The 16,694-nt window shown below is 38.4% G+C and overlaps 1 protein-coding gene across 1 annotated transcript; it reads right to left on the bottom strand.

Moving 5' to 3' along the window:
- Positions 1–6,543: 6,543 nt before the first annotated feature.
- Positions 6,544–11,557, bottom strand: LOC139660269 (ladderlectin-like). Its single transcript, XM_071538360.1, has 6 exons — positions 11,453–11,557; positions 11,221–11,303; positions 10,523–10,632; positions 9,327–9,467; positions 7,295–7,406; positions 6,544–6,650 (listed from the first exon to the last, which is right to left on the bottom strand). Exons 2-6 carry the CDS (start codon positions 11,273–11,275, stop codon positions 6,544–6,546), a joined length of 525 nt encoding a protein of 174 aa, XP_071394461.1. The 5' UTR covers positions 11,276–11,303; positions 11,453–11,557.
- Positions 11,558–16,694: the final 5,137 nt, after the last annotated feature.

Here is a 16,694-nt window from a genome sequence, read left to right as displayed (position 1 = left end):
TCTGTAATTTCCCAAAACTTAATGACATTAATGAGAGAGCCCAAAGTGTCTGTGCATGAGTGGGTGTATCAGGTATGTACATTACAATTCAGTAGCTATACTGTATATACCTATGTAAACATATATATCTATATCTATATACATATAGATATATATATATATCTATATATATATATCCTTTATTTAACCAGGTAAAAGTCTTATTGAGATTAAAATCTCTTTTTCACGAGTGACCAAGAGAGCAGCATAAACATTATTACAACAATAGACACAAACAATACAAACAGACAAATACAACTGTCACACACTACAAACGAGAGAACACAGTATCCAGTTAATATGCAATACAAGGTCAAGGACAAAAATCCAGTTATGATGCATAAACAGGTACAATTTTCTAAAACGATTTCAGTGAAAATTTAGGAGCAATCACATTGACCAAGAGTATTTTTTTCTCGATCATTTAAAATTGACTTAAATTCCCCCATAGTAATCAGCTCTGACAATTTCAGGTCCTTCTGTACATTATTCCAGGAAGAAGGGGCAGCGTATTTAAAAGCTTTTTTGCCTAATTCTGTTCTAACTCTGGGGACCAACATCTGTAGAATATCGTGAGAGTGCAGCATGTGGCCCATAACTCTTCATGTATTACTTAAACATATCCTGGCTTTAGAGGAATAGTTCAGTATTTTGAACCCTGGGCCCAAATAATGACACCAGTATGATTATACTGTGAGCGTCGTGTTTTGCACAACAACGTTTATCATAGTTTTCAAGGACTGTCGCGTTTGCCCTATAGGTTTCTATTGCAGTAGAGTAGGAGGGGGCCACCCGGTGTTACTGGACAGGTGGAGCAGGCAGCTAGCGAAGTTCTGGTTTCTACTAATAGGGATAATAATGGAAAACATGTTATTTGGGCCCAGGGTTCAAAATACCCAACTATTCCTTTAACTAAAGTGAGTAAGTCCCAACAAGCAGTACCTAACGTGAATAGTGTGTTATTCATGTAATTTGGTAAACCTGTTAAGTGTAAACTCTTCATGTATTAATTAAACATATGTGTGTTTTGATAGACTTAAGGTCATGCATTATAAACATGTTAAACTAATGCTGTTGTAGCTGTTGTAATGCTGTAGCATTTCCAGTGTTTGCCTCCATGTCGACATCATCTGAGAAACCTCAGAGTTTGAGAAATCTGGAGTTTCCTAACTGGAATTCCTACTTGAAGGGCAAATCTAATGTGTTAGATTATTTTTCAACAGTTTCCACATCTTATCATGGTGTTTAATACAGTATAATTACTCACACTAAGAAAGAGATAACATGACTAATCTAGAGACTTCATCTAGAGATGGCATGCTGATGCTATCTTCAGAGGTTAGCCAAGGTTCAGCTGCCTTTTCTGTGTGGTTTAATTAAACGCCGGGAGCAGAAACATTTGTGCCGTGAACAGGATCTGACATGAGGCTGTTTAGACATTCAATTAAATTCAATTAAGCCTCTTTTTCTGTGGGGAATCTCACCGAGAGCAAGCTTCACTCTCTCTCTCTTTCGTAACCTTCATTTATCCAGGGAAGGTTGACAGAGCATCGTAAGGTTTTTCTGCTTCACATTTCATGCAGCTACACACATTCACACTGGCCAATACAAACAGTCCTCTACTGTATCTACACTACCAGTCAACAGTCTGGACCCACCTGACTGAATGTACTATTCATTCTCTTAAAGTCATTTTGATCTAAAGGCTTCTGCTTAAATGCTTGAAGTTTGTTTCTTAGACAAATATAAATAGTGAAGTTGATCCTATGTATGACTTTCTTTCCAAAGCCTTTGCCTTTCCATCAAATATAAGATCGTTTTGATTTGTTTAACACTTTTTTGGTCACTGCAGAGTTCCATTTGTGTCATTTCATAGTTTTGATGTCTTTACTATTATTCTAAAATGTGGAAAATAGTAAAAATAAAGAAAAATGTGGTGTGTCCAAACTTTGTCTGGTAGTGTATACTGTATGTTTTGTAAGTTTTGTTTAAGTTTCATAAAAGAGGATTCTCAGACTCTCTTTCTACTCTCATTTTATTAAGTTAGTTGGTCACACTTTATTCAGATAGTCCAATGCTGATACTCAATTTACAATCAAATGAGTCACTAAAAAGTCTAGGAGGAACTTGAAAGGGAACCGGTCTCAATGTATTTTAGGGGGTAAATAAAATCTGGACTAAACAGATACTCTTTCTGTTTGTCTCTAATGTATTTTTTATCATACAGGAGCTGGATAATAGTTCTTAATCTGGCTGCAATTGTATAGTCTGATCTATTGGTTTGCAATATTTCCTGTCAGACTGTCTGATGGTTTCAAGCGCATGTTATTGCCTGTCCATTGTGACAATTTTAGACGATTTACCAGCTGGTTTGATAATATTGGTGTTGTTTCTCAGTTGCACTATGGCTTTGCATTCAACTTCAGAGAGATTATCTGTTAGATTAGACAAAGACAGAGTTTCTCTATCAGCCGTTATAGGTTTCTGAATATTTTTCTTTAGCTGAGACTAGTCCGGTTCCCAGTTGGAGTCAGTGAACGATAAGTAATCAACATTGTCCCATTCAAAGTAATCTAATACTTTTATCCTTCTTGGGTTAGGGTTAAAATTAGTGTTAGGGGCAGATAATCTGGAGAGGTTCAGCAGATAGACAACATCTACCTAATAGTTGAGTTTTAACACTGAATCATCCAAATTAAGAGTCACCAATTAATCTATGAGTTTAAAGACAGGATGTGTGAGGCAGCAGGACAACTCTCTTCATATCCTTTTTTTTTTTTTTTGACGTATGAAAAGCTGGTTGTGGTGAAGTACAGTATGTTCATACTACAGGCGGAAGCAGAAGTGAAGAGTTCACATTTCAACACACTCTCATCTGTCATCTCGGGGTCATACTGGAGTCATCGAAGCTTGAGCGTTTCTCTGATCCTGGAAGTCATCACAGTTTTTATCATAAAAGTTGATCATATTGTTTCATAACGAATATGCAGCTGCTTTTGACATTTTGATATTTTGTTTTATAGGTGGTGAGTGAAACCTGAAGTCTTGAAACATTGTGGCCTGATGTCCAGTGCTTTGGTTGTTCTTCTCACACAGGATATTGGTCAATATGAGGCCAAGGTACACACACACACACACACACACACACACACACACACACACACACACACACACAAACACACAGAGGGGAAGAGGGAGAGAGTGAGAAAGAGCAGATGCTTTGTCATTCTCTCAGTTGAGGGAGAAACTGATGTAACTCAATTACAAACGGAGGCAAGGTGACTGATGCAACACCGATGTCATAAGCACAGACCAGTAACATCCTGTGTGACGGGGTCAAAGGTCACGGCCAAATCCACACCCACATTGCTTTTGGAAACCATGACTGGTTTATCCGGCTGATCAGAATCACTTTAATCATGAAGTAGAATCAATTCACAGGAATATGGGCGGAGACATACTGACAATTTAAGAATAACTATCTATGACATCTATGATAGAGATACAGTGAGATGACAGTAAATATTACTTTCTCACACATGACAGTACAGGGACAACATTATACTATCTGTTCTATAGCTGTGTGCATTTGAGGAAGTTACACTGGATAAAATGAGATGCATAAAAATAAATTATTATATATCAGCATTGGTATTATTAGTATTAGTATTGGTGAGCCCACAGGATGGTGTATTCTCAGATAAATAAACTTGTTGCAGGTTTCACAACTATCTCGTAATGATCATTAAAACAAGTAAAAACCTAGCTTAGCACTAGTTACATGATTGCTTGCTATGAGCGTTTTGGCAGCTCACTACTACAACTTAACAACTAACAAACTACTGCTAACATACACTATGCACTATGAGAATCCTCTTCCATTTACAATGAAGAAGTTCAACAAACAAAATGCAAAACCTAAATCAACAATCTAATGTTGTAAAATGTCATAACTTCCTCTAACAGGAAACAAGAAATTAATCTTCTACTAGCTAGCAAAACACTTCCTCACTCTATTTGAACTGTAGAGACATGTAAATAGAAAATGCTAATTTCAGTGCAACTGGTTACTACCACAGTCAATTGTTGTGTGTGTATTGGGTTTTATTATGCCTCCGCGCAGCGACAGCCGTGGCCGGAGGCATTATGTTTTTGGGGAATTTCTTCAAATTTGGCACAAACGTCCACTCAAGGATGAACTGATTAGAATTTGGTGGTCAAAGGTCAAAGGTCAAAGTCATTGTGCCCTCACAAAAGACGTTTTTGGCCATAACTCAAGAATTCATACACTAATTATGACAAAATTTCACACAAATGTCTAATAGGATAAAATGATGAAGTGATGACATTTTACATCCAAAAGTTCAAAGTTCAACTTCACTGTGACATCATAATGTTTTGCTTACCACTGTAGCTGAGAAAACGATCTTGGGTCCTTCTACAAAAACGGTGGAAGTGCTGTCACTTACTTTTGCAGACACCAAAATCCTTTAAGTTGACCTAACAATCACATTAATTATATATGTTCAATAAATAAAGTCTGTCCTTGCAATGATAAAACAAAGTTTATTGGTGGAGGCATACAACCGCGAGGCGGTTATTTCTAGTTTACCTTGAAGCAAAGTAAATTTCCTTGCTACTTCCTTACTTGTTCCCGTGTCATATCATAAGTAAAAACACACACATCAGCTTTATGTGGCTGTTATCTCTGCTGGGTCAGTTAGGGTTTTTATGTTTTATCCTACTTCGGTGCCAGAGGGGAGAGGTTTGCCACACTGGATAACACAATGAATGTCAGAGAAACATTTTGGCAATCACAGAAAAGTATTTGAAACAGTTTTTGGGGACGGTCACCATGTTCCGATGTGGCAAACCCACTGATACAAAGTAAAAGACGTAGGCTTTGTTGTTTTTTCCTCCTAAAGCTTAAATTTTCATCACTCCATCCATGTTTTCACAGCCGTTCCACTGCAGCTTGTTCCCTTCACATCAGTGGCATCTTGGGTATGCAAACCCTGAAGAGCCTGCAGTCAACTCCATCAATCAGTAGTAGCGTACCACCCATCTGTTACACCCCACAGGTTAAAACAAACTCCTAAGGGCCAGACAATTGCGTCAGTGCATTCTCTATGGGGCTGAGTCGCTGAGTCGGAACAGATGGCTGTGCATCTTTTTACACAGCATTGTCCGTATATTTTTTCTTACATCAAAAGTTTGAACCTCTTACCTAATTATCCGTCAGCTGTTCACTAACCTATCCGCGAAGGTTGAGTTTACCTTTTTTCTCCATTAGCAAAAAATGGAAGAGCAGCTACTGTCTGGCTGTAGTTCTTGGACGAGGTAGCGGTACTTCCCATTTGCTTTTTTCAGTAAATTTATGTTACGCACCCACAGCCTGGAGCGTTTTCCTCTCTTTCAGCTGTGAATGAGAACGGCAGCTGCAAGGAGCTTAAAGGAATAGTTTACCAAAAAATTAAAATTCTGTCATCATCTACTCACCCTCATGCCAAATGAAACACAGGTGAAATGTGTTAGTCCATATAACACACAGGGAGGTTGCCAGCACAGCTTGGTAGCAGCCTTCTCCAAAACAACTGAAGTCAATGGGGACCTGTTCTTTAGAGCTCCAAAACAAAAACAGCCAAACAATCACACTGTGAATAGAAAGACCTATACACCATTATTTGTTGCTAATCAATCAGCTGTAGTTAAGATGTGCACTAAATGATGGTGTAAATACACTGTAAGACCTTTTGGAACTTTGAAGAACTGGTCCCCACTGACTTCAGTTGTTTTGGAGAAGGCTGCTATTGAGTTGTGCTGGCAGCCTCCCTAGCAGACTTCTCCAAGACAACTGAAGTCAGAAGGGTCAATTCTTTAGTTTAAAAAAAAATTCACCAAAGTGTAAGACCACATTTGGTCATGTTGATTGGCTCCACCATCAGGACAAATTTACAGTTTTTCAAATGGCAATATGTCAGGCACTGTTTCAGCTGCAGTTGTCACTAAAATGGTCAATCTTTGAGATGTTGAACTTTTCCAAAACCAATTTTTTGCTACTTCTGCAAAGTTGATCCGATCTCAGTGAAATTTTGCACTACACCATAATTAACTTATTTGATTACAGCTATTACCTCACAGACTCAAAGATCAGCTTGTTTCAATGATTAATCCTTTTAATTTTGCATAAGACAAATAAGAACAGGTCGCTTAGCAGCAGAAGGTTGTGTTTAAAACATACTTTTCATTACCATTCTTTCTCCTCTTATTGAAAGCACAAGGCCTAAGAGTCACTCCAGCTTAATGTCACTTGTCGCTTCGTCCCTTAAGTAGCGTTACAGCAATAGCAAAGCAAAGCAGTACAGTGGATTAGTGAGATTATTATGAGAGACTTCAGATGGTATATGAGAGTGAAGACACAAAGACAGACAAGTATGCCAACATACACACAACCAACACACATCCAATGACTTTCATATCACATCTGTGTTGTGCTTGTGCTTGTTATTGGCCCTGCATGCCTCTGTGTCGGCCCACGGGATCCCAGAGGCTTCTGGTGCAGAGAAACGGAAGCTTTGTGGAACAAGACAGGTCATCCCGGCGCCTCTGCCCTATAAAAACCAAAAACACAAAGGAGGAAGTTAGGGTCAATCAACAAAGCAAACTGAGAGTGTCTAATGAGCCTGTGCTTCACTAGATAGATAGATAGATAGATAGATAGATAGATAGATAGATAGATAGATAGATAGATAGATATTAACTTGCAACAACATTGATAGAACTTATATCTGGTCCAGCACCCCCTCACCCCTCCTATCCCCATGATCTACGATGGCCTGTAATTGACCCAAAGTCACATTTTTAAACTAGAGAGGAGTAAGCTAGCTAATTAGAGCAGAGACTCAACAGAAACATCTAGTGAAGAACTAATATATCACCATGCCGAATACTGGAATAATATACTGCTTTGTGAGCATTATTGGCTTGAGAACGAGACTTTTTTATGGTGGGTGGACGAAACAGAGATTAAATAATCTATCTAGAGTGATGAAAATACATGTGAATTGAAAAATGTTGTGTTTTTTTGTTTTCTTTTATGTCCCTTTCCATAAGGTCAGAGGTCATGGTCAGCTACAGGTGGTTGCTGGCATGGAGGCTCCCTACTGCTCCCGGTTTCTCTCATTGTAAGACGCTCTGTTTAAATGCATCAGCTACACGCCCAAAGTCCTAATATAAAATGCGTGTAGTGATTTACCTCCATAGTTCATTACTAAACAGTGCTGGTGTTTCCCTTTATTATCTGGGTTTCCTCTAGACAAGACCCGATAGTTGAAAGGGCGACCATCACTCCAGAGCCAAACACGCTCCTAGAAGACAAAACAGAACACAATAGAATAGATGTATAATTGAAATAACATAAATTAATAACTTTATTTATAGAGCACTTTTCAAAACATAGTTACAAAGTGCTTTACGATTAAAAGGGAAGAAAAAAGAGACAAGAACAAAATTAAATATAGCCGGAAGCGGCGATTGAGGGGTCCAAGCACAATTTGATAAGACAGACAGATTACAGACAAAACATTACAGAAGGTAGAAAGACACACACAAAAAATAACATGTTGTGAAGTTCGGACATGCAGTCTAACACCGACTTTTGTGTTGGCCCTTGACTTCTGTCGACTTAATCTTTTCATATGGTCATTTGTCCAAAGATTAGAAACTTAAGAAGGTTTGCTTCGTTATCACAAGCTTAGTGGTGTGAGGAAACAGCATTACCCGCGGGATTTGAACCAGCAATCTTTTGCATTGCAGACCTATGCATTAATCATTAGGCTACTGAGACCACAGGATGGCCATCGAGGGAACACCATAAAATAGGGCCAAGTTATGAGATTGTCCAAGCTATACGCTATTTAGAGCCTTAGAGTATTTTAACTATGGTCAACTATGGTTACAATACCACCAAATGTTGCATGCTACCTCAGAATTGACCTGTGCACATATGTACCAAATTTGTTTAAGGTAGGCCAACAACTTCCTGACTTATGGCAATTTTTGTATATTAGGCCTTGCCTACAAATTTTGAAAGCCAGTTGTAGCAAAACGGTATGGACTATCAAAAAACTGCTTGATAACTTTTGTGCAGGACAGTCAAGACATGCTGTGAGCGGAAATTGGTGAAGATTGGACAAAATATGTAGGAGAAGAAGTGAAAAAACAGTTTTGGACAAAATTCAACATGGTGGAAAACCTTGTGGGCTGAAATGGGAGTGGCCTATATGGATAGGTGCAACTTGGCCCAAGGAATCCAGCAATCAAGGAATTTTGTTCCTATGATCTACAGTCGCCGAGTTGAAATGTTGCTATAGCGCCCCCTATAGGTGAAATGACACCATTTTTTTGTATATTGGCTCAGAGTACATACCTGCATACGTGTACCAAGTTTGGTTACCATAGGACAATGTGTTCCTGAGTTATGGCGATTTTTGTGAAATAGGCCCCACCCACAACAGTTGACCAAAATTTGGAAGTCGATTATATGAAAACGGTGTGGACTATCAAAAAACTGCTCAAAAACTTTTGTGCAGGACAGTCCAGACATGCTGTGTCGCAAATTTTGTGACGATTGGACAAAATTTGTAGGAGGAGTAGCGAAAAAACAGTATTGGACAAAATTCAAAATGGCGGAAAATCTAGTTAGGCGGAAATGGGCGGGGCCTGTATGGATGGATGCAGAATGAACCAAGGCATCCAGGGAAAGTGAAAATTTTGATTGTGGCCCATACGGTTCAGAAGTTATAGGCCAAAACGTAAAGTTGCTTGCTATAGCGCCACCATGAGGCCAATTGACGTGGATTTCGTAACCTGAGTAGTGGCTGAGACTTTGGACCTATCTGCCAAGTTTGGTCGCTGTAGCTCTTACGGTTTCTGAGATCCAGATACTTTTAGGGCAGAAGAAGAAGAGGAAGAAGAAGAAGAAGAATCCAAACAAAAACAATAGGGTTCCCCGCACTACATGCTTGGATCCCTAATTAATAAACGCATACATGGAAAGACATGGAAAGTAGAGTAAAATCCAGTGACTTAAACTAGTTTAACATACTTGATAATAACTGAAAAATAAGTATAATAAAAGAAAAAATCACAAATAAAAGTTTACGTAAAAAGCAAGCCGAAAGAAGTGATTTAAAAGAAGACACTGCATTTGCTAAAAAAATAAATAAAAAATAAAAAAAGGTTTCATTGAATGACTGTCAGACCCTGTGTATTGATAAATAATGTACCTTTTTTGCGTCAGAGCCTCCAAGCCATATGACAGGTAACCATTTACGTTTAGTGTTCCTCTTCATCATTCTCCAAGCTGCTTTGACATCATGATCGCTGTTTATCGATGCAAGGTGACCACCCAGCAACACACAGTGATTCTGCAATGGAATTAGAGAGATGGAGGGGCAGAGGGAGTGGGGTTGCCCAAGAGAAAAAACAACATAAAACAACATAAAAAAAAATACTAATACTATTACCACTACTATACTAATACTAATAATAACTAGAAGGCACCCGGTAGAGCGCAAACCACCGCCAACACTGAACAATTCTCCAACTTGCAAGGCTGCAAAGCCTCCTTATGTTTTGCTTGTTTATTTGATAATCTAAAATAATGCATAGCCATCAGTCATACATTAATTGAAATCATCGAGGATAACATATAAAGTTTCCAAAACTTATTTCCAGTGTGGTCGTCTTTTAAAAGACAAGAAGGCTAAGAAAACATGTCATTGGCTGGCCGAGAGTCACAGAACATACCATAAAAAACACATCAAATAAATAAAATAATATAATAAATAACATACAGCACTACATACAGTACTATGCTGTCTTAGGCACCCTAGATTTGCTATATACATTTTGTCTTAGATGTTAATTTTCTGCAATAGTGTGTCAGTAGACTGCTCTTTATAGTCATGTTTTTATATTTAGAAACATTATTTTTGAAAGCATCTTCACTTTACAGCAATAAAATGAGCTTGCTAATTAAAATTTTCAATACAAACATAAACAACAAATGTGAATAGTTCCAATGAGTGATATTAACTGAGTGGCTTACTCTCAACATACACCTCTTTACCTTCATCTTAAAAGACCTTAAACTGAGAGTCTGTTTTGATTTGTAAGTTCCATTCTGCGGCTCCCTGATATGCAAAGGTCATTTGCCAAACAGGTTTTAAATTTGTCTTCTGGGTTTTATTTGCCAACAAAATAGCACATGAATTCAATCCTGTTTAGCAGCCGACTTGGACGTCCTGGATACCAGACTTTCCCATGAATGCAGCATAATAGATATGGCAAAAAAAACAAAACATGGTCATAATGACTGTAGTCGTAAGAAAAAGACGCCACTTAACGCCAAATTTGCAATACCAACAAAATAAACGTAGCCCAGAAGCATTCTGCACTGAAACCAGTTCATTCTGATTACCTCAGCCTGAGCCCAGGTCATCTGTTTTGGAACGTAGAGGAAACAGCGATGTTTCACCTGAGTCCAACCATTGGGACACTCTGATGCTGTATCGACCACGGGAACCAATCCTGAAGAGAAATAGGGAAGGGAGGGGAATGTTGAGTCTGGGGGTAAATTGAACCACTGCCTTTATCTAGGAAAAATAATTGGTAATTTAACCCCACATGTAACTTTGTGCGTTCACATCAAGTCTATTTGTAGTGGTTTGTTCAGACTCTGGAGTGTTTACTCCTTTAGTTTGTCTCATCGAGGCAGGTCAGAACAGTGTCATTCGAACTCGGGTGGCACCAAATCACCACACCGAGACCGAGAAAATGCAGAGTACAGACAAGTCCATCATGCTTACTTAGTTACAGGGACTGGATGTCGATTTGTTTTGACTCCTTCACATTTGTAATTGGACAGTGTGAACCATAAGAATGCAGCAAAGTCAACTTTTCTAGTATAGTTCAGATCAAAGAAAACCAACTGTGGGTGTGACCGCACCCCTACTATACTAATGTGTGTGTCCATTGACCTGGGTATGAGGTGTAATGCATTTCAATGAATAAAATTTAAATAAAAATGCCCTCTCACCTACAGAAGCTAATTTTATCAAAGTTGACACATACACACACACACACACACACACACACAGCATGGACACTAACACTCACCAGTAGTCAGAGCCATCATTGCACAAAGAAGTAGAGACACAGTCAGGATCTTCATGGTGGAGATGATGCAGATGTTGCCTTCACTGCAGAGAAACAGACATGTTAGTAAGAAGCCGTTTGAGCAGCATCAACTGTGGCAGTATATAAGAAGGAGGACAGAAGAGGATCAGAGGAGAAAACAGAACAGAAGAAAAGAGGTAGAGAGAGGAAAGAGAAGAGAGTTGTACTAAACCTGCTGTAGAATTATCTCAGTGTCAGTCTGTGTCCTTGTCCTTCCTATGCGGTGGCACTGAACAAGAGAAAGAACAACTTTTATATACAGTCACTATCACAACACCTTTGTTGTATCAGACACGCTCTGGTTATTTTTATTTATTTCACCTTTATTTATCCAGGAAATGTCAGCTCACACTAATTGCTGCACACACATGCTCTTCTTCAGCAACGCCCTGCTTTACTTTTGTGCATGACCCATGGGAGCTGCCCAGTGCAGCCACAGCCTTCTAATGTCGGCAAAATATATTCAAACTCTTCATATTCAAGTATTTCACCATTTGACAGACAAGCGAGCCTCGTAGTATCCAGTATTTATCACAGAGTCCAGTTGTCTAATCCAGGTGCCTTCCTGTAAGGGAAATGAGTAGCGTCTTGTATTTCACTTTGGGAGATCAGTGACTTGAGGTTTCCCTGGATGTAGGCGAGTGTTATCCAAATAACTATCGAACGTTTCATCATTCACTCCCAATTTGGCTTTATATTTTTATGTCAGAATGTATTATTTCTCTGGAGTGTTTACTCCTTTAGTTCATTGCATCGAGGCAGGTGAGAACAGTGCCATTCGAACCTAAAAATTTAACAACTTGTCAACTTGTCTACTATAGTTGAGACCAAAGAAAACTAACTGTAGGTGTGATTGCGTGTTCCCCACATAGCCAATGTGATTGTTAAGGCACCAGTTGCTCAACCAGTCATTCAGAGCAAATATGCGACTGAACACCTCAGTTCCCCGAGGCTTAAGCAGGGCAAGGGGTCCTCAGATGAACACATTGATGTCATGGGCTTTGAGATACTTCACCACCGATTCAAGAGTGACTGGAAAAATACTGGATACTACGAGGCTCTCTTGTCTGTCAAATGGTGAAATACGTGAATATGAAGAGTTTGAAATTATTTTGCCAACATTAGAAGGCTGTGGCTGCACTGGGCAGCTCCCATGGGTCATGCACAAAAGTAAAGCAGGGCGTTGCTGAAGAAGAGCATGTGTGTGCAGCAAATCCAGTTCCTGGATAAATAAAAGTGAAATAAAAATAAACTGAGCGTGTCTGATACAACAAAAGTGTCTTGTGATGGCTACTGACGCTGAGACAAAAGAAGAGACGATAACTAGGATGCTGTCGGGGGCCGACAGCAAGGGTATATCCCCGAAATTCCCCAATCCTCGAAGGCCCCATTAAGTCAAATGTAATAAAAAGCCATTCAATAATCACACAATAAGACTCCAGGGTTAATCCTCCCAATTATATTGGTTGTGTATAATAGTTGTCCCAACTATTTTTATTTTGCCAAATAATAAAATTTTTTCTTCTTGGCTAATCTATCTTTTTAACACTCAATAATAAACAGAACTAATTACATAAAGCCACTAGTGGCGATGGATGGGGTTATGCCAGTACAGCAGGCAGAGCTGAAACATGGAAGTTTGCATTAAGATTACTGCCAGTTTTGTCATATTAGGCTGTTGAGCCATCAGACCCCAAGCTATCAAGTTCTGATGCTGAAGAATGTAATAGCAAGTTAAAAGGTGTCAATATCCAACTTTGTATTGGCTTTACTCTGTTTAGCTGTACACCCAAAGTGCTGCTGTTGGGCAAAATCTGGTTGGATCTGTATGGAAATTGGTGTGCATGTTCCACATAAAGGTTGAAACATGATTACCGAGTTTCATAGCGATTGGTAAAATTCTGTTTGAGTTATAAGCCAAAATGTCATAGGCCACGCCCACTTTCACTAATGACGACCAAACTTCAGATTTTGACTAGGACATGATCCTAGAGCATTGTACCGAATTGAGCTTATTGGCCATGCCTCCTTCACGACTTTAAGAGTTAATATCATCAAAACTACAGTAAATATCAACAATCTATCCAAAAAAAATTAAAGAGCTTGGTCCATAGATGCTACTGACCGATTTTGGTGGTAATCGGTCAAACGGTGAAGGAGGAGAGGAAAAAAAATAGTTTTTTAAACAATTCAAAATATCTCAAAAAATTTTCCAAACCTTGAGGGTCTTATGGCACATTTGTAGAGTACAGATAGGTGGACATGTGTACCAAGTTTCATGTAAATCGGACAAACAGTGCGGGAGATACAGCCCTTTAAACTTTTGATTTTTGACCTTTAATTATAGCGCTGCCATCAGGCCGATGGGGGTCATATTTCTTGTGGGTCTAATTGAAGCCATACTAGACCATGGTGCAAAGTTTCATGGCTCTATAGCATGTACCATCTCAAGGGAAGTTGAGCCCAAAGAGAAAAACAATAATAATAAAAAAAAAAGTAACAGTACAAAAATGTATTGATTAATTTATTAATAATATTCACAGAAAGTGCAAACTTCATACAGAGAAAGAGAAAAACAATAATAATAAAACAATAACAATAAAAAAAAGTAACAGTACAAAAATTAATTGATTAATTTATTAATAATATTCACAGAAAGTGAAAACTTCATACAAATCTCCATAATTGCCGGAACAATTTTCTTGACAAATTTCAATACAATATAATGCACCATTGGTGAGATATGGGTCCAAATAGCATGGAGATTAATTTAATCAGTTAATTAATAATAGTTATTATAATCATAAACATATCAAAATCAATAGAGTTCTTCCTCTAAGGGTCCATACCAAATTTGAAGAGATTCTTATATAAACTGTTATCACGTTCACACAAAGGATCTGCGGTGGCAGGTGGAGTGAATCCATTATATCCCCGAAACTCACATTTCGGGGATATAATTAGAAGAGAAGATAGATCCAACCCTGACACCGTTCGTCGATTAGAACAAGAAATGGAGGCATTTCTTGTCCACATGAGAGCTAGTGAGCTTGATTGAGACCAAATCTCATTGTTTAAACAGACTGAAAAACATGTGAAAAGTTGATGTGTTGTGGATCGTACCTCCAAGTGCCAAAATCTTGAAATGTTAGCAGTGTGCTGCTAGCTCACCATCTAGCTACTGAGTTGGTGGCTGATTGGACAGTGGAGTCACTCATTCATTTCATTTCATTTCAAACCTTTATTTAAACTCGAATAACCATTGAGGTTGCCCTCATTTACAATGATGTCGAGTTACAAACAAGTTCAAAGTATTAAATAAATAGGACAAGACATAGATGACAATAAAGAAAATCAATTAAAACAGTTACACATTGAGGCAGGGAGGTTTGTGATCGTGGTTTTAAATTGTCCATAGGTTAGTAGAGTATTGGTTTTTAGTGTGTGTTGAAGATCATTCCAGGAATTAGGAGCACTAAAATAAATGGCTGATTGTCCAAATTTAGACCGTGCTTGGGGGACCTTAAGCATAAGCAAGTCATTTGAGCGAGTTTGATAGGGTCCAAGGTTCCAGTCCAACAACATTGAAATGTAGGGTGGTAGCTTTCCAACGAGGGCTTTATATATAAACAAATACCAATGTTTATTACCACCAAGTTAGCAGCATAGGTAAACAGGACTGCCATCAAAACCACAATAATGAAGCATTTAGGTTGCCTATCCAGCCCCCATGAATGGCAGTCTTTAACACTTTTTGAGTCTGCATGAATTTTCATAGCGGACTGGACATAAACCGATTCACCAGTTGTTAATTCGGACAGATACTGTCCGACAAACCTGATTGGATGGTCGATGTAGGCGGGACAAACCTACTTATGGTAAACGGTTTTGTTGTTCTAATATTATTTATATATATACAGTGTTGGGAGGGTTACTTTTAAAACATATTCCACTACAGATTACTGAATACATGCCCTAAAATGTAATTTGTAACGTACTCCATTAGATTACTCAAGTTAAGTAACGTATTCTAAATACTTTGGATTACTTTTGGAATACTTCAAAATGGTCTTGCTGAGCCCATTTGTCTGGGTCACTCTGAATGTAGTTCACACTTGCTTAGGAATGACCTTATTACTGTCTTCAGAGGAAAAGTTATGCATGTAAACACAAAAATGTGGTTATGTTTTGTCCTGCAACTGATACTGTCTAAAGAAAAATGGCATCCACCAGAGAACAAAGTCTTCAGTTTTCCTTTCCCCTTTCTTTAATTTCCATAGCATCAGTTAACCGCAGCATCAAGTAGAGTAAAACACATTAGACAAACGTTAATGAAAAAAATAGTAATTTAAAACAAATTTCCTGCATTTCTACACCACCTAACCTCTTGGATTAAGTCAAGAAACAGCAACCCTGTATAATGTTAACCAAAAATGTAAAATGATGTCATATTACTAGATTTCAGCATTGAGGTGCTTACATTCATGATTTTGCATAGGCATACTAACCTAAAAACCTATTATTGGGAATCGCGAGAAAGTTTCAGAGCGACAGAGACACAGAGCGTCCCCGTAACCATAGCAACTCACTCTCACTCCTGCCTGGTGCGCCCGGCGCGAGAAGAGAGGGAGAGACGCAGAAGAGCCGCTGACTGAGATTACTCTGAGCAGCATGCATGGGAATAAATTACAATATAATAGATTTGTGTATATTTCTCGCTATTCAGATGGTCTGAATAACTCTCTGCTGCACGGTGCTGCTCTGTCTCGTCTGTCCTGCTGTCAGTTTCCTTTTTTCGCGTCGTGACGTTATCAGTTATGAATTTGTTTTTTGAATTTGTTGTCTTGCCAATCAGATTTATTTACTTATTAATCGAAGGTGCAGGAACGCCGTTCCGGATCGTTCCGGCCCACTTTAACCCCTGTTTGTAAGTAAAATATTCTTCATATTTCCATGTCAAAAACTGGCTGTGTGTCTCCTCCTCCGACATTGCCATTGTCTTGTGGTGTGTGGCAGGTGCACCGTGCGTGCACAAGTTGTTGCACATTTTTTAAATCTGTTTATGGGAAATGCGTGCCTCATATGAATTTTAGAGCAAATAAAACAAAACAAACAAATAAAGTAATCCCTTCAAGTAATCTATTTTTAAAGACAGTAACTGTATTCAGAATACCACCAATTTAAACTGTAACTGTAACGGAATACAGTTACTCATATTTTGTATTTTAAATACATTACGCCGTTACATGTATTCTGTTACTCCCCAACCCTGTATATATATTTATATATATATATATATTTATTTTTATTTATTTATTTTTTAGCGTGTCCTGTGTGGTACTCAATTCCGCGGGCTACATATACATAGATATATATTTTTTATTTATTTATTTTTTAGAGTGCTATCATTTGTA

The sequence above is a fragment of the Centroberyx affinis genome, unplaced genomic scaffold (assembly GCF_046629955.1).
Source record: "Centroberyx affinis isolate AG114_WGS23_722 - 3 ecotype Tasmania unplaced genomic scaffold, CSIRO-AGI_Caff_v1 ptg003263l_1, whole genome shotgun sequence".
Lineage (NCBI taxonomy): Eukaryota > Metazoa > Chordata > Actinopteri > Beryciformes > Berycidae > Centroberyx > Centroberyx affinis.
This window is presented reverse-complemented; position numbering and strand designations above follow the sequence as displayed.